The following is a 14,803-nucleotide window of genomic DNA, read 5'->3' as shown; positions in this document are numbered from 1 at the left end:
TCTCTCTCTCTCTCTCTCTCTCTCTCCTGGGAGTCAGACTCAGGACCTTGTGCTTGCCAGGCAGGTGCCGTGCTGCTAAACTATGTCCCTGGCTAGGGTTTCTTTTTCGACTCCATTCCACTGGTCAGCACCCATCCTTCTGCTCATACAATGCTGCTCCAGTTACTGTAGTGGTAGCGGGAGCTCCAGTTTTGTTGTTCTTGTTGAGGACTGTTGAAGCTGTCCTGGGTATGGTGCATTTCTAGATGCAGCCCAGGATCAGTGTCAGCTTTGGCAGATGCCTGCTGGGATCTCCCAAGGGGGTATTGTTGGATGTTTGGATTAGTTTGAGGGAATAGTGCCACCTTAACAACACTGAATGTGCCAATTTGAGAACATAATCTCTCCCTTTATTTAGGTATTTTCAAATCTCTTCAATAACATGTTGTAACTTTATTTACTTGTTTTTTTATTTTTATTTATTTATATTTGTTTTGGAGACAGGCTGTTACTGTGTAATTTAGGCTAGCCTTGAATGAATGAACTCACTGTGTAGCCCAGCCTGGCCTTGAGTTTATGATCCTCCTGCCTCAGTCTTCCAAGTATTAGGGTTATAGGTGTGCATCACCACCTGGCTCACCATGATGTAATTTTAAAATGCATAGTTTCATCCATGAGGATGAGAGTGTGCTTGGAAACATGTTCCTCTGGAAGGTGATGCAGACAGGTGGGTGAGGGAGGTGTTGCTCTTTATTTTATATACTTTTTCAGTACATTTTAATTTATTTTGAGAATTCCAATACATTTTGCCAGTTAAGTGAGGTCAAAGTATGTGTTAGAGGAGTGACTGTTGGAATTCACTGTAAGTTCTTATAACTGATGACCTTGCTCAGTATGCTTTAAATAAAGTTAAATACAGCTCACATAAAAAGTTCTTCAGGGATATCTCTATTGCAAAAAAATAGGGTGTGGCTGTTACTCCTTTGGGGCAGATTTAATAATGAAAATGATATTAATGGAATAGAATTTGTGTTAGTTACCTCTTCTGTCTCCCGAAATGAAGGCTTCCTCCTGCCCTGTCCCCAGCTCTCATCATTGTGTCATGCCCCTCCCCTACTCCCTCACCCATGAATCATTTGGGGCCCTACAGGGTGCTGACCCACCACAGTGCAGGAGGAGCTTTCCCCAGTCATGGTGTCTCTGGCCTGAAGGTTGTTACACCACTTCTCACCAGTTTTAATTAGCACTTACTGCCTGGCTCTGGGACACTTGTCCTGGCTTTGGGAGCCTTTGGGTGAACAGGTAGGGCCGGCCTGGAGCTGTGTGTGCTCCCTGTGTCACGGGCCCTTTCTGTGTGGCACAGAGGCTGGAGGCTGTGTCCAAGTAGGTCCTGCATGCTCTGTGCACTGTGGAAGCAACCTGCCTATTTTTTGCACTTTGTGGGTTTCTGCTGGGGCACAGATGTCCTTGGGTGCTGTTCAGGTTTGGAGCACTATCAGGTGCATCTGCTGTCCCCACTGTTTAGTACTTGTGCTGTTCCTGCCCTGGGCTATGTGCACACTGATGGGCAACATGCATTGCAGCCTGTCACCTGGTTACCCTGACTCCTTCCCAGGCATGCAGTGCTGCAGTGCAGCCCTTTGCCCTTTGCCCTGAGGGTGGTGCTGCTGGTGTGCTTTGAACTTACTGAGATGGCAGGGCAGGTGGCTCAGGGACAGGATGGACAGGACTGTCAGTCATTGTCAGGCTTTGGCCCTCTTTCATGTCAGCCACAGTTGGAGTGAGCAAGTTCAGATGGGATTCATGCACAGGGTGCGTCTGGTCATGGTACTTCATTGTAGTGCTCACCTTGCTCCTTTTCCAAGCTGAACAAGTCAGGCCACTGTTGAATGAGTAAGATGGAAAGTTGTTTGTGTCCTTTGGGCATTCATAGTTGTCTTGGATAGATCTGTTTTGTTTCCTTTCTTGGTTTTCTTTTCTTTGAGGCTCTTAAGCCAGGACTGTCCTCTGTGAAAGGTGCGGTGGTTTAGAAGTGTGGAAGCAGCTTGTCCAAGGCCACATGTGCTTACCCCCATGTGGGCAGGGATTTGCTGGCAGCAATCCTGGTCAGTATACCACTGTACTCTACCGCCTGACCCCCGGGCTAGGACTGCAGGTAGCCTTGTTATTGGCAATATGGGCATACTTCAGGAAGTACTTGATTGTGCTTCTGAGGCTACAAAATGCCCAGTGGTGCCTTTGTTTTTAAAGAAAGCACCATTATGAGAAACAAAGAACTGTTTTCATGGTGTTGAAGAAATACCTTTGTGGCTCATTCTGAAGATGGTTCCCTGCATTTTTCTGATTCTAGACTCAGAGGTGCCAGTAGTCTTGAGGCCTGGAACCTTTCCTCATGTGAGAAAGGTGTGACTTCTGAAGACAGGCTTTGTCAGCCCAGCGGCTGTTTCCACAGGTGGAATGTGCTCTGATCCACATAGGTCTTGAGTCACTGAGTCCTTAGGTTTCCCAGCTTTGCCTCACAGTGAATGGCAGCAGCAACCAGGAGGTGGCACAGAGTGCTGATGAGGGACACTTGTTCCTTGCTGTGAGTTCTGGTGGCCACATGGCTCAGCATGGCTGTGTGCCTCTCATATGAGGCCTATGGTGGCCTGGAGTTAAGGAGAGGTTACTTAGGCTACTACAGGAAGAGAGACATGAACAAAGCTGGGGGTCTCCCATGCTTTCATGCCTCATAGTCTCTGCTGCTACTGCTGTACCATCATGAAGGACCCTTGCTACCTCCTCGTCCCACCTCCTCATCTAGCATCCCTGTTCCATCTCCTGCTAGGCTCTGGCACTATCATGCAGTCATTCCCTCCAACCCAGATATGTTCATTGTTGTTTCCCCCAAAAGTGGCAGGACACAATTTTCAGAGTCAATATTTGTCTCTGAGAGTGAATAGAACTGGCTCTGTCACACCACACCATTCTCCAGAAGTCTGTCACTGCCAAAGGAACTTTAGAGCTTTCTCCTAGCTTCTTCCCTTAATTGTGATACTTTGCTAATTTATGTTAATTTCACTGAGTCAAAGTAATTGCATCAAGATTTTAAGCAAGTTTATGCCCCTAAAAAAACCTTGTGGTTTAAGGTAGAGATAATTTCTGAACCAGTGTTTCTGCCAATTGCTTTTCCTGGGCCATTTCTTGGGTTCACCTGGGTGGCAGCAGGGCTGATGGATCCCTGGGACATCCAGGTCTGGGTTCCATGGGATGGAGGTTCTTTAAGGAAGCAAAGCTGTCAAGTGTAGGTCCTGATCTTCCACGTGGTTTCTTTCTTTCTCCTTTGTCCCTACACTACATGTTCCCATGGTGCATGTGTGTGTGCAGTCTGTCTGTCTGTCTGTCTGTCTTGTCTTGTCTTGTCTTGTCTTGTCTTGTCTTGTCTTGTCTTGTCTTTTGAGACAGGGTCTGGCTATGCAGTTCAGGCTGACCTTAAACCTGTGATCCTCTTTCCTCAGCCTCCCAAGTGCTGTGATTATAGGCATGTGCCATCACCACTTTCCATCCCCACAGTGATTTCTCCTTCAATATCTAGCAGTTACTGGACAATCCTGCATTATCGAATTCATATAATAAAGACTATTCAAGATCTTTAAAACTATTCTGTTCAGTCATTTCTCTGTTGCTGGGACAAAATATGCCAGCAATTTAAAAGAGAGGTTTGTTTTGGCTCATGTTTCAGAGGACTCAGTCTATGGTTAGCTGGCCCAAGGCAAAAATAGGGTGAGAAGGGGCATGGTGGAGGAAAGCTGTTCAACCTATGGGAGTAAGGAAAGACACAGAGACAGAGAGAGACTGTGTTGGGGTAGAAGAGGAACGGGGCAAAAGTGCACTCTTCTGGGTTATGCCCTCAATGACTGGCTCCAGCCAGGACCCGCCTCCAACAGCACAGTCAGCCTCGAACCCACCCATGAATGCAGTGTCGATGCTCCAGCAGCTCCTCTTATGAGGGCAGTGGTGCAGTGATGCTCCAGCAGCTTCTCTTGTGAACACAAGGAACTTTCAGGGATGTTCTAGAGCTAAGACACAGCCTGTTTCTGTAGTGAAGTTTGTAGTGAGGGGTTGTTTTCCCTCAGATGCAGTCAGGCTGGTGGCCATCACTCTTTCCCTCTCCTGCTGCCATTGGTCTTGGCCACCATAGAGGGCTTTAATCCTTCAGAAGACCTTCTAACTGCTTTAATCACCTCTGCTGTTGGTGTGTGAGGGTGTGTTGTGTGTGTTAGTGAAGGTAGTGGCCCCAGTGGCGTTGCAGTGTCAGTGGGGATGATGGGTGCTTGCAGCCTGGCCTTGTGCACTTAGGGAGCCAGGTATCACCTATGCTCTTCATCAGCTGCTGCTCCTCATCTGCCTTCCTTTCTTTCCTTATCCCTTTCTCTTTCTTGCTTTCCTGTTTTCTTTCCTTTCCTTTCTTTCTGTGCCAGGGCCTTCACATGGAACTCTATCCCAAGCCCTTTTTTAAATTTTGAAATAGAGTCTCATGAAGTCCCAAAGTTGCCCAGTGTAGGTTTGAACTTGGAATTTTTCTACCTCAGCCTCACAGTGTTATGTACTTCTTACATAAGGTTATAAAAGTCACTTCTTAGGCATGTTCACGAATGTTAAATAATTTTCCTTTGAATTACTTCCTAACCCTGCATTTGAGTAAGTACCATGGATTCTAGCTGACCGCCATCCCTGATCCACACTATTGCCCTCACACATGGCTGCACCACCTGTCTGGAGGGGCAGACTCCCATGGGCCTTGCTGCTACCTGCCACTTTTGTGAGTGGCATTGAGTCTCTGTACCTGCCCAAGACTGACAGCAGCTGGAATGGCAGAGAGAGACACCTTGCTGTTCAGAGAAGAGTATTGAGATTATTTTGTCTTTTCATGACCACTTAGAAACAGAACATCCTATCCCCAGAGAATTATGAGCAACATTGCAGATTGTACTTGAGTTCCTATCCACCTATTCCCTGTCTTCTAGGGGCCCTGAAGACACCTGTTTTGAGTTTGGTGTTTTTCCTGCCATCCTGAGCTTCCCACTGGATTACCCACTGAGTCCTCCAAAGATGCGTTTCACCTGTGAGATGTTTCACCCCAACAGTGAGTACTTCTGTGTGTGGGTTGTGGACCTACTGTCCCTAACTAGTGTGGGTCTTGCTTGGAAATGGAAACCAGAGAAAGAGGAGGTGGAGCACAGCTCTGACAGAGGTCCAGCAGTTTTGTCATAAAGACTATCTGCACACAGGGATAGGAGCAGGGCTCCAGCTTAAGGAGCAGGGCTTGCCATGGGTTGGGGTCAGATGGGCCACCCTTAGCAGCAGGAAGCTAGCTGTCAGGGGTCCAGCTAGCCCTTACCTCCATACTGGGCTCACCAACCTGTAGACAGACATTTCCTAGGTGACAGATTGTTGGTGTGCAGAGCTGAAGAGTCATGGTTTTTAGCAAAAATCATTTCTAAGTCTTGATCTGCCCCAGAAGAAAATACAAGTCATGTTTTTGATGAGCAAGAGGGTAAGAGCCCAGGAGCTTACTGGTTCTTTGTTTGTATAGTGTCCTTTATGTCATGACTATGTCACCAGGAGAGACAGGTTACACCCACATGGTGTGCTTTGTGTCACAGTATAGGCTTTTAAGACAAGTTTGTGGAGGACCACCTGTTCGGGCCCCCCTGCTGTCCCTCTTTCAGACAGAAGTTTTCTTTCCCCCAATATATTCTGCTTATAAAAAAAAAAAAAGTTTGTAAGCTTTCAAACTTCGGCAAAGTCACGGTGGCATTAACACCATGTTTGTAGCTGTGAATATCAGCTGAATGTGGATAAAGGAACTGTGGCCCAGATGTCCTGCTTTAGTGGTTGCTCAGGATTTTAGGCCTGCCTTGTGGTAGCCTGGCCATACTGGCCCTAGAGCAGTGTATTTTCAGTGGTTGGAATCTGTCTAGGCTTTCAACAGTAGAGAATAATTGTTACTATTGTTTTTGGTGGTGCTGAGGATAAACTTTCTAGCCTTGCATGTACTAAACAAGGACTCTACTACTCAGCCATACATTAATGTTCAGATAATTAAATAGCTTTTAAATTTTACCTTACTGTAAATGGATATTTTTACTTTATAAACGTGAATTTTGGGAGCTATTCTGCGGGTGTATATTATCACAAAGATCAGTTCATTAGTAAAAATTCCAAAGAAATCATTCAGCCTTTCCTGGGGCTGCTGAGTATAGTGGTGACCCAGCCCACCCAAGGGCAGTGTGGCTACTTCAGCAAGAACTACCCAGGTTAATCCCAAGCCACTCGGAGAGCCAGTGCCTAGCCAGGTAGTGAACACCACCACCTGCAGGGAGAGGCAGCTTCTGGTGCCTCTCCTGGGAATTTAATGTAAAGCAAGGGGGGAGGAATAAGGCCAGGCTGGCTGTGGGCTAGGAATCAGCATCAAGAGTGCATCTCCTTCCCAGGAGTAAGGTCCCCCCCCCTTTTTTAAATGTATTTAGTATGAGGTCTACAGGGTCTATAGGGTCTCACTACACAGATTGGGCTCATAGTGATCTTCCTGTTTTCAGCCTCCCAAGCACTGGGATTACAGGTATGCCCCACCACGCCCAGTTTCAATCGCCATCTCAGCGCACCCAGGGGTGGGGCTGGCACAGCACGCCAGAGATCAAGCCTGGGCCACTGCACTCTACCTAAGCAGGCACTTTATAGTCTACTGAACTGTCTGGCCAGCCCAAGACCAGTCCCTTTCTTTGAAGGGTGGTGAGGGGATGTGTGTGGGGGAGCAGTACACCTGTGCTCCCAGAAGGAAGGCAGTGACTGATGCTGGAGTGATATGCATGGAAGTTCAGTTGATGACACCTGGAGAAAGGGCCAGTGGTGAGGACACCCTGCTTTTGGGTATCTCTGAGGTACACAGAGACACCACCGAGCGCCATCACTATGAGGTGTTCGCTAAAGTTGAGAACTTCCTGCATGTCTTGTGACAGCCTGCAAGGTCCCCAGAGCTCTGGTGTCCAGATTTTGTGTCTGGACTGTAAATGCCCAGGTCCAAGACCAGCATCCACCTGGCTTCTCCTCTAATGAGAAGCAGTGGGCAGCTCCTGGTAGCCAGGGAGGCTGAGGGGCAGGAGCTAAATAAAAGACCTTTTGTAGGTAAATGATAACTATCAGTGTTCTATGTTTTCATAAAATTCTGAGTTCATGAGCTAAGGTGAATTAAGTAAGTTATTTTTAGAGTTATTGTCTGCAACCTCAATGGCTTTTTATAATTTTACAACTGATTTCACCCAGATGGGTTACTGTGTGTGTCTGAGAGTGTGTCAGATCTTCCTAGGTTTACCAGTGGATGTAAGAGTAATATGTGCTTACCTTCCCAGCAAGCACTGCACCCAGCTGTGCCCTCAAACTGGCCTCCTCTCTGGATGTGGAGTGTAGGTGGCCAGGGCACTTGGTAGAGAGGGGTTAGATTGGGACACATTGACCTCTAGGAAGTGCTGATGGTAACTTTTCTATTAGAATAGTGCCGTTCTTTTTCCTAATTCCACTAGCCTTTGTCCTAGCCATGTAAATGTGTATAATCCCCGTCAAGCTTGGGCATTTAATGATGGAATTAGGAATGTCTATTAAATTTGGCTCTGAAAAGTATTTTGAATAATTCTAATTTCAGTGAAATATCTGCCAAATCATCTTTTATTCATTGTTTTTTTGAGATAATGCATAAGGACATCTGTTAGAAGGTGGAGTCCTTTTATGACTGGTCAGAGCTGGGAAGGCCAGTCTAGAGTCCCTGTCAGCAGGTGTGCAGGGCTCTGGGAGGCCCAGGTAAGCCAGGGCCCAGCTGCAGGCCACACCAGGATGATACAGATATAGAATGTGCTGCTCAGGTCCTGACTCTTCGACAGCTGTGCAAACAGCTCGAGTCTGTCTGCACCCTTTGTTCTTTACCTATGGAATCCGCCCCAGCACTGTGTCACACAGGGCACCACTTGAGGCTTACCTGTCTACCTCTGACCCTTGCAGTCTACCCCGATGGCAGAGTCTGCATCTCCATCCTCCATGCGCCAGGCGACGACCCCATGGGGTACGAGAGCAGTGCCGAGAGGTGGAGCCCTGTGCAGAGTGTGGAGAAGATCCTGCTGTCAGTCGTTAGCATGTTAGCAGGTAGGATGACCCATGCCCGGAATCCCTCATTCATCCCTGTCTGTGTTTCACTTCTTTGTTATTAACTCATGGATATTACTTTAATTTAGTCCTTCTTGTCTCCACTTCTGCAAATGTAAACACACTTTTCATAATAATAAATTCTAAAGACAGTCTCAGTCATGTAGCACTGTGGACCATGATGGACCATTCTTTAATCCTTGGGCATCATGTTCATTCAGTAGGCCTTTGCTGGGGTCCCACTGTGTGTCTCACACTACACAGGGGGTATAAAAATCATTATAATGAGAGTCCCACACTTTGAACCCCACATTCTAGAGAAACGTTCCAAATCCTCCAACCACGAAAGCACAGTGTTATAAATCATAGTAGGCTCACAGACCACTTCCTACGATTAGTTGAGGTTTCCAGGAGTTAAAAGGGGAGTAAGAAAAAGGCATTGGGGTGAAGGAAACATCCAGTCCAGGGTGACAGTGGCCAAACTAGTGAGACACTGCCGGATCTGTAGCAGGGGCCAAGGCTGGTAGAGAGGAGCCTCCAGATGTAAGCTGGGCCAGTGGTTTGATATCCATGGACATCCAGTGGGCTTGATGTCGTTGACTGTGTGTTAGCAAGCCACACCTGCAGCACTGGGCAGGTGATGTGATAGAAGGGCCCAGGCCTTGTGGGTTGGGAGTCAGCAGCTTCTAGGAGCTTAGCCAAGAGTCGGGGATGGGGTGGGGTGGGGTGAGTGGCAGGAGCTGAGAGTATAGGCTGTTGGACTCCTTCTTACTGGTGTTCAGGTCTCAAGTTTCCAATGTGAGGGAGCCCAGAAGTTGGGGTGCAGGAACAAGTGACCTACCCATCTAGTGGAGCTGCCCTGTCCCCAGCAGTAGGAGAGCTTTCCCAGTAGCCAGCTGTGGAAGTCATGTACCTCCCAGCAGAGCACTCACACCGGTCTTGGACTCCCTGCTGGGGCGGTTGAGAAGGCCCTGTGTGTCCCTGGAACATTTGCTGGGGGGTCCATGGTGTGTACAGGGGAAACGCTGCTCTCTTCAAGCTGCTCACACCTTCGCCTTGTCTTTCAGAGCCCAATGATGAGAGTGGCGCCAATGTAGATGCTTCTAAAATGTGGCGGGATGACCGTGAGCAGTTCTACAAGATTGCCAAGCAGATTGTACAGAAGTCCCTGGGGCTGTGAGGCTGTGCCCCTCCCCTCAGCACACGGGCACTCCACAGAGCCATTCCAGCCTGCTCCTACAGACCCTTGGCGGCAGTGCTGCCCTGCTGGCAACAGAACAGGCAGCTTACAGAACCACAGCCTCCTGTCTCTTATCTTTTCACCCAGACAGGCCTCTCTCCGGGACTGATGGCTCACTGTTTGCTGCAGCATTCATGGGTCCTCCTGGGTGCCCAGGTCAGCCATCCACCCTGTTGTCACTACCTCTCCTTCAGCAGCAGTGTGGCCACAGCTGCCCTCCCCTCCTGGGGCACAGGCCACTCTTGGGCAGACAGGACACCAGCGCAGCTCCTCATGACTTGTGGCCTTGGTAGAAGCAGTAGGTAGAGCTGTGGGCTCCTTGTGGGTGCCTGGTCCCATGTGCCCAGGAGGTATCCACTTTCTCGCCTGGTACTTAGCAACAGGGCTTGTTCTCACAGGTGCTGCCGCATTCTCATCCTTAGTTGTCCTTCTGAGAGATGCTTTGGAAATACATCTGTGAGGAACAAGGACGTAGAACTCAAAGATTACTGCTGGCCACAAAACCAATGGCTTTTCCTGGTTGCATTTTATGGGTTTGCATTCAGGTCCTCATTACTGGCATTCTGCTAGAGCACATGCTTGAGAAGAGCTTTAAAGTTCTAGTGATGTTTTCTGGATCCTGCAAAAGTTTTCTCTTTTTGGTCTAAAGCTGAGGAGCTTCAGCATTCTGCCTTGTACATTGCAGCTGCACCAGGAGGCTGGCTGAGGGTCCTGTGTGATCTATGACTTGGATATGGTCCAAGTGTCCCTATTAGTGGACAGGACTCAAAAGCTCAATATCTGCAGGAGGCTCATACAAGCAATAACAGACCTGTCTCATACAGGAGCAAATATCTGACCTATTCCAGGCAGATTTGATTTAAATAGGAGTTTCTATTTTTAAAATAAGAGGCAGCGTGGGAGACATGCAGTAGGTTTCACTTCATGTTGCCTTCTTGTTGTTGTTGATATGGCCCATGGACTGGGGCATTTTTGCCAGGGCCTCTCATCTCATAGTGTGAATAAGTCCTGTGGGGGGTTCTGTGGGGCCTCTGTGGAGCAAGGTTCTTCTTGGAAATTCAATGGAGACTTGCATCTGGGACAGTGGAAAAGGCGGGGCATAATACCTAAATAGTATTTCCAGATGTAAAGGAGATATAGTCCTCTTTGGGTGTGGGTAGGGCAGCCAATCTCAGACTGGCCACACTGGGACAGGGTCACCTGTAGGCTTCTGTGGGAGGTGGAAGAGAGGCAATCTCTTTACAAAACAAAGTATTTTTATTCATTTGTATTTATTAAATGAAAAATCCCATGTTGTCCCTCTTCTGTGGTGGAATTTATTTACTGTTATAAAATAAAGTTCTATATTCTCCCTCTTCTCTGTAGTGATTTTCTTGGTTGAGTCTTGTGTATAAGTATGTGGGAACCTAAGCCAGGCTGAGCTGGCTGGAGTTGCGGCTGCTGCTTTTCCTATGCAGTACGTGGCTACCTATAACTATGCAGCTCCCCCCACCAATGTTACCCCTGCAAGAACTGCTCCTGCAGATTTGTGCTTGCCTCAGAAGGTGTTCTTCATCTTGTGATCATTCTTCCCTGTTCTCTGGCCTCTCTGAGTTCTCCATTGGGGCCATAGGGGATGTGGACATAGGAGAGTTCTGCTTGCCTCTTACTGAATGTCGGCAGCAGTCATAAAAGAAGAGCTGGAGACTGGTCCCCAGTGGAAGCCAGTAAAGTGTTCAGATCCCACTGGGGTCCTCTGGTTCTGCTATGAAGCTGCAGTTATTGCTAAATCTGCTCTGATCTTATTGATTAGTGAGCTGTTCTGGTTTTCTGCAACAGTTTAGTCTTGTCTTGGTTGAATGTCGTTCATAGTTTGTCCCCAAGAGTGGTTCTAGAGTCCATGATTGTGCCTCCAGCTCTCCTTCTCACTGTGGCTGCAGCTCCGCTCTTGGCTGTGGCTTTGGCTCCTTCCTGGGCTTTGGCTTCACCTCCCCTTCAAGCTGTGGCTCTCGTTCCCTGGCTTCCTGCACCAGCTTGCTTTTTCTAGGTTGATCCTCTGTGGATCAGATGATTCCGTTTTTGAAGCGAGCCCTGTCTTCTCGTCTAGAATTCCTCATAAAATTCTCTAGCTTGCTCTCAGTGCAGAGTAAAAGCTCCCCTGTGCCCACTGCTAGCCTCTGCCAAAGTGCCAGCTTCTGTGCCTCCAGGAATAGTGACCCTGCAGGGTCTCCTCCTGCCCTTTGCTGCCCCACTCCAGAGAAGTCACTGTCTCTGCCCCTGACTGAGTGCTGGTCCTCAGTGCTAGTCCCAGAAGTCCCCTTGGGAGCTCCCCATTTACCCTCAGGCCCTCTGGTTATAGCAGGCTTGACATCTAGAGCCAGCAATCTGCAGTGCCTGGAGGGACACTCACTGCTGCCTGTTCCCTGCCATCACTTCTGTGTAACTCATTCATCTGATCATGCCCTGCCCCATGCAGTCCAGACCCAGTGTTTCCCACCCAGCTCCCCCTGTGAGATCTGAAGTGCTTAGTGTTGTACCCCTGCCTGTTCCTGAAAGTGCCTGGCTGACCACCCTCGCTCTCTGGTGGCTCTGTGCTCAGCCTAGTGCGGAATCTTGCATTTCTTTTGCCAGGCCCCTACTGCCAGCACCATGTTCCCTTGCATAACCCCTCTCTGGAGTTTCCTGCCTGGATGGCAGGGTGGTAGTGTGGTGGCCCCTGAGATAGTGAGGAGCAGGGCTGGTGAGCTCTGGACACAATTCTGTTAATGTCCGCACCCCTACCACCGCCACAATGGTTTTAGTCCTTGGAATAGAACAACATGCGTTGTAGCTCGCGTTCACCCTTGCTTCCTCTTGAACTAGATTTCCCATCTCAGGTGAAGTGGGTGGGTGACATGGGTGAAAGAACCAATTTCCCATATGCATGATGTAGAGATTGTCCTGGAGTTGAGAAAGTGTGGCATCCTTAGCCTGGTGATGGGGTGGGGGCACAGGTACAGGGCTCCCCCATCTTGAGCTGGCAGAGGAGATACCTGCAGCATATTTGCTGGTTTGCCCAGGGAGGTTGTGAGGAGTTTTAGTTTCCCTCCTGGAGCTCAGGGCTCCAGCATGGGGAAACAGGTGTCCTATGCACCCCTCATGCTGGGTCTGTTTAGGGCTAAGCTTGGTGCTGGCTTTGTGTCAGGGGGAGTCACAGTTGTGGGTATGAGTCATTAGGGAGGGCAGGTGCTGTGAACTGGTATGCGGGGGGGGGGGTAGGGATTCAGGGCACAGCCTGGCATGGTGGAGGGCAGGTGGTGAGTGCTGTGGTCCCTCTGCACCAGGGCCACTGTGCCCAGCACTGGCCTGTGTTTGGTGAGCTGGCATCCTCAGCACTGCTTTCAGTGCTCACAGGCACCACCATCCAGCTCACCCTGGCCCAGCCAGGGCCAGGCTGTGGTGAGAGGCTATGCCCATGCTGCCAAAAAAGCTGCTCTGGGCTGCCTGGTAATGTGGGGATGCAGATTTGGAGGCTGTCCTGGGCACTGCAGGCACACTTGGGGCAGAGCCTGGCAAGGGGTCAGGGGTGGCTTCAAGAAGCTGAAGGAAGAGGGGAAGGAAAGTACAAGTGGGTCCTATCCATGGGTAGAGACTGAGGTGCAGGATTGTCTAGTCTCTCTCATGGCTGTAAGTGGATGGCCTGGTGCCGTGGCCAAGTGTAAGGGATTAAGCGATCAGCTGGAACCCATCCTTGGCAAGAGAAGTGCCTCACTGGTCTAAGAAGTACTGTGAAGATGACCCTCTGCCAGGGGCCCTCCCATTCCATCATGTGCTTCCTGTCATCCTCCTGGGTTGCCAGGAATTGTGCTGATGGGAGGGACAGGGCTGCCAGCATTGAGCCCACCTCAAGCTAGTGAGCATTGACTGGGGTGCGGGGACCACAGCATGCTCAGGTCTGCTTTGGGGCCAGTGGGGATAGTTGTGCCACTTCTCCCAAGCCACTGTGTGTGTGTGTCTGTATGCACTGTAGCTTTCTGGCAGAGGACCCGATGTTGGAGCTGGTTCAGGAGAATCGGAGATGTGAGGATTGTCCTTTGCTGATGGATCTTTGAAATCCTGGTGCTGTGCCAGGGAGCTGGAACCATATGAAACAACGCAGTGGAGGGGCAGAGCGGGCTGGGCTCTCTCGGGTTTTCCCTGTTGGAGCAGTTCCACCTGGCGGGCAGCCGGGCAGCAGGGCAGGGCCCTGGCCTCAGAGCAGTCTCCGTACTCTTGGCCTCAGAGCAATCTCCATACTCTTGGGCCCTTCCTGCTTCTGAGCCCCTGCTATTTGTGCAGTGTGTGTGTGTGTGTGTGTGTGTGTGTACGCGTGCGCACACACACGCATGCACTCAGGCTGCCCCTTCCTGCAGTCAACTCATGCTGTCTCCCCATCCATGTCTGTGTCTCCTGTGTCTTTCTCCTTCCTCCTTGAGAGCTGTCCATTTATCTCAACCCTGTGACAGGAGCTGCGCTTGGGCCTACATGTGGGTGATTGGCATGAGTGAAGCAGGGCTGATGGGCACCTAGGCAGGTGTACTCTAGATTGACCTGTGCTACTTTCTCCTCCCACAATAAGAAGCTGACCCCAACAACAGTCAGGACATGTTGTCTTGGCTGGCTGCTCCTGGGTCTGTTTGCAGAGTCCCTGAGGCCATGTGAAGATGCCTCATGCTCTTCCAAGATCACTGTGCTGTGTTCTGAGGCAGCAAGGTGTATTGGTGGCCTCCCATTATTCCTTCCATTCCTGGTCACAGTGATTCCTGCTGTGTCACAGGGCTGTGTGAGACCATGTTGTCCATGGTCCAAGGCTGTACAGCTTCTGTTATTGGGGAAGGAAGAGGCTTCTGGTCTTCAGGGAAGTGTCATGATGTTTCCTGGACATGAACGGTGTCCCTGCAAGGCAAGGAGAAGGGCCAGAGAGCTGGACTGCATGCAGCCTCCTTTGTGGGATCTTAGTCCCTCCAGGGGAGGAACCTTCTGCCATGATCATCTCTTTAAGGGCCAGCCCCAGCACCCTCATAGTTCCAGAGGGGACAATCACAGCACAGTAGACCTTTATCAGCTCATTTGCGGATGCTGACTTCTATCTCAGTGATAGCCTTTGGCTGACTGTGTGCTCTTAGATTGAAAGTTTACAGAGTCCACAATTTCCTACCTTGCTGACACTTCCTTTCTTCTATTTCCTCTTCACTCTGGTCCAAAATTATAATAACTCCCATGTTTCAGTTCTGTTCCCCACCCTCTGTGCTCTATGTTATTGTACCTGTATCTGTCACTTCTGTAAGCAGTGCGCAATGCCATTGTCTAGTGTGATTGCTTCTGCTTTTAGCAGATAGCTTTTGTTAGTGAAGAGATGAGTGGGAGCTGAGTTGCAGGTAACAGGGTGACTGCCTGTGCTCTACCTGCTTT

General features: G+C 49.5%; 1 protein-coding gene across 3 annotated transcripts in view; it reads left to right on the top strand.

Annotated features, from left to right (window-relative positions):
- Ube2g2 (ubiquitin conjugating enzyme E2 G2) overlaps positions 1-9,874 on the top strand; it is a 41,886-nt gene extending 32,012 nt beyond the window's left edge. For all 3 annotated transcript variants that reach the window (XM_004631802.2, XM_023716088.1, XM_023716089.1), the window contains 3 exons: positions 4,986-5,104; positions 8,014-8,154; positions 9,222-9,874. In XM_004631802.2, coding sequence (XP_004631859.1) covers positions 4,986-5,104; positions 8,014-8,154; positions 9,222-9,334 — 373 coding nt within the window. In that variant the 3' untranslated portion in view covers positions 9,335-9,874. The remainder of the gene's footprint in view (positions 1-4,985; positions 5,105-8,013; positions 8,155-9,221) is intronic.
- Positions 9,875-14,803: the final 4,929 nt, after the last annotated feature.

This window comes from Octodon degus, unplaced genomic scaffold, assembly GCF_000260255.1.
Source record: "Octodon degus isolate 3935 unplaced genomic scaffold, OctDeg1.0 scaffold00045, whole genome shotgun sequence".
In the NCBI taxonomy this organism is placed as follows: Eukaryota; Metazoa; Chordata; class Mammalia; order Rodentia; family Octodontidae; genus Octodon; species Octodon degus.
Note: the sequence above shows the minus strand (reverse complement) of the source record. Positions and strands in the feature narration are given on the sequence as shown.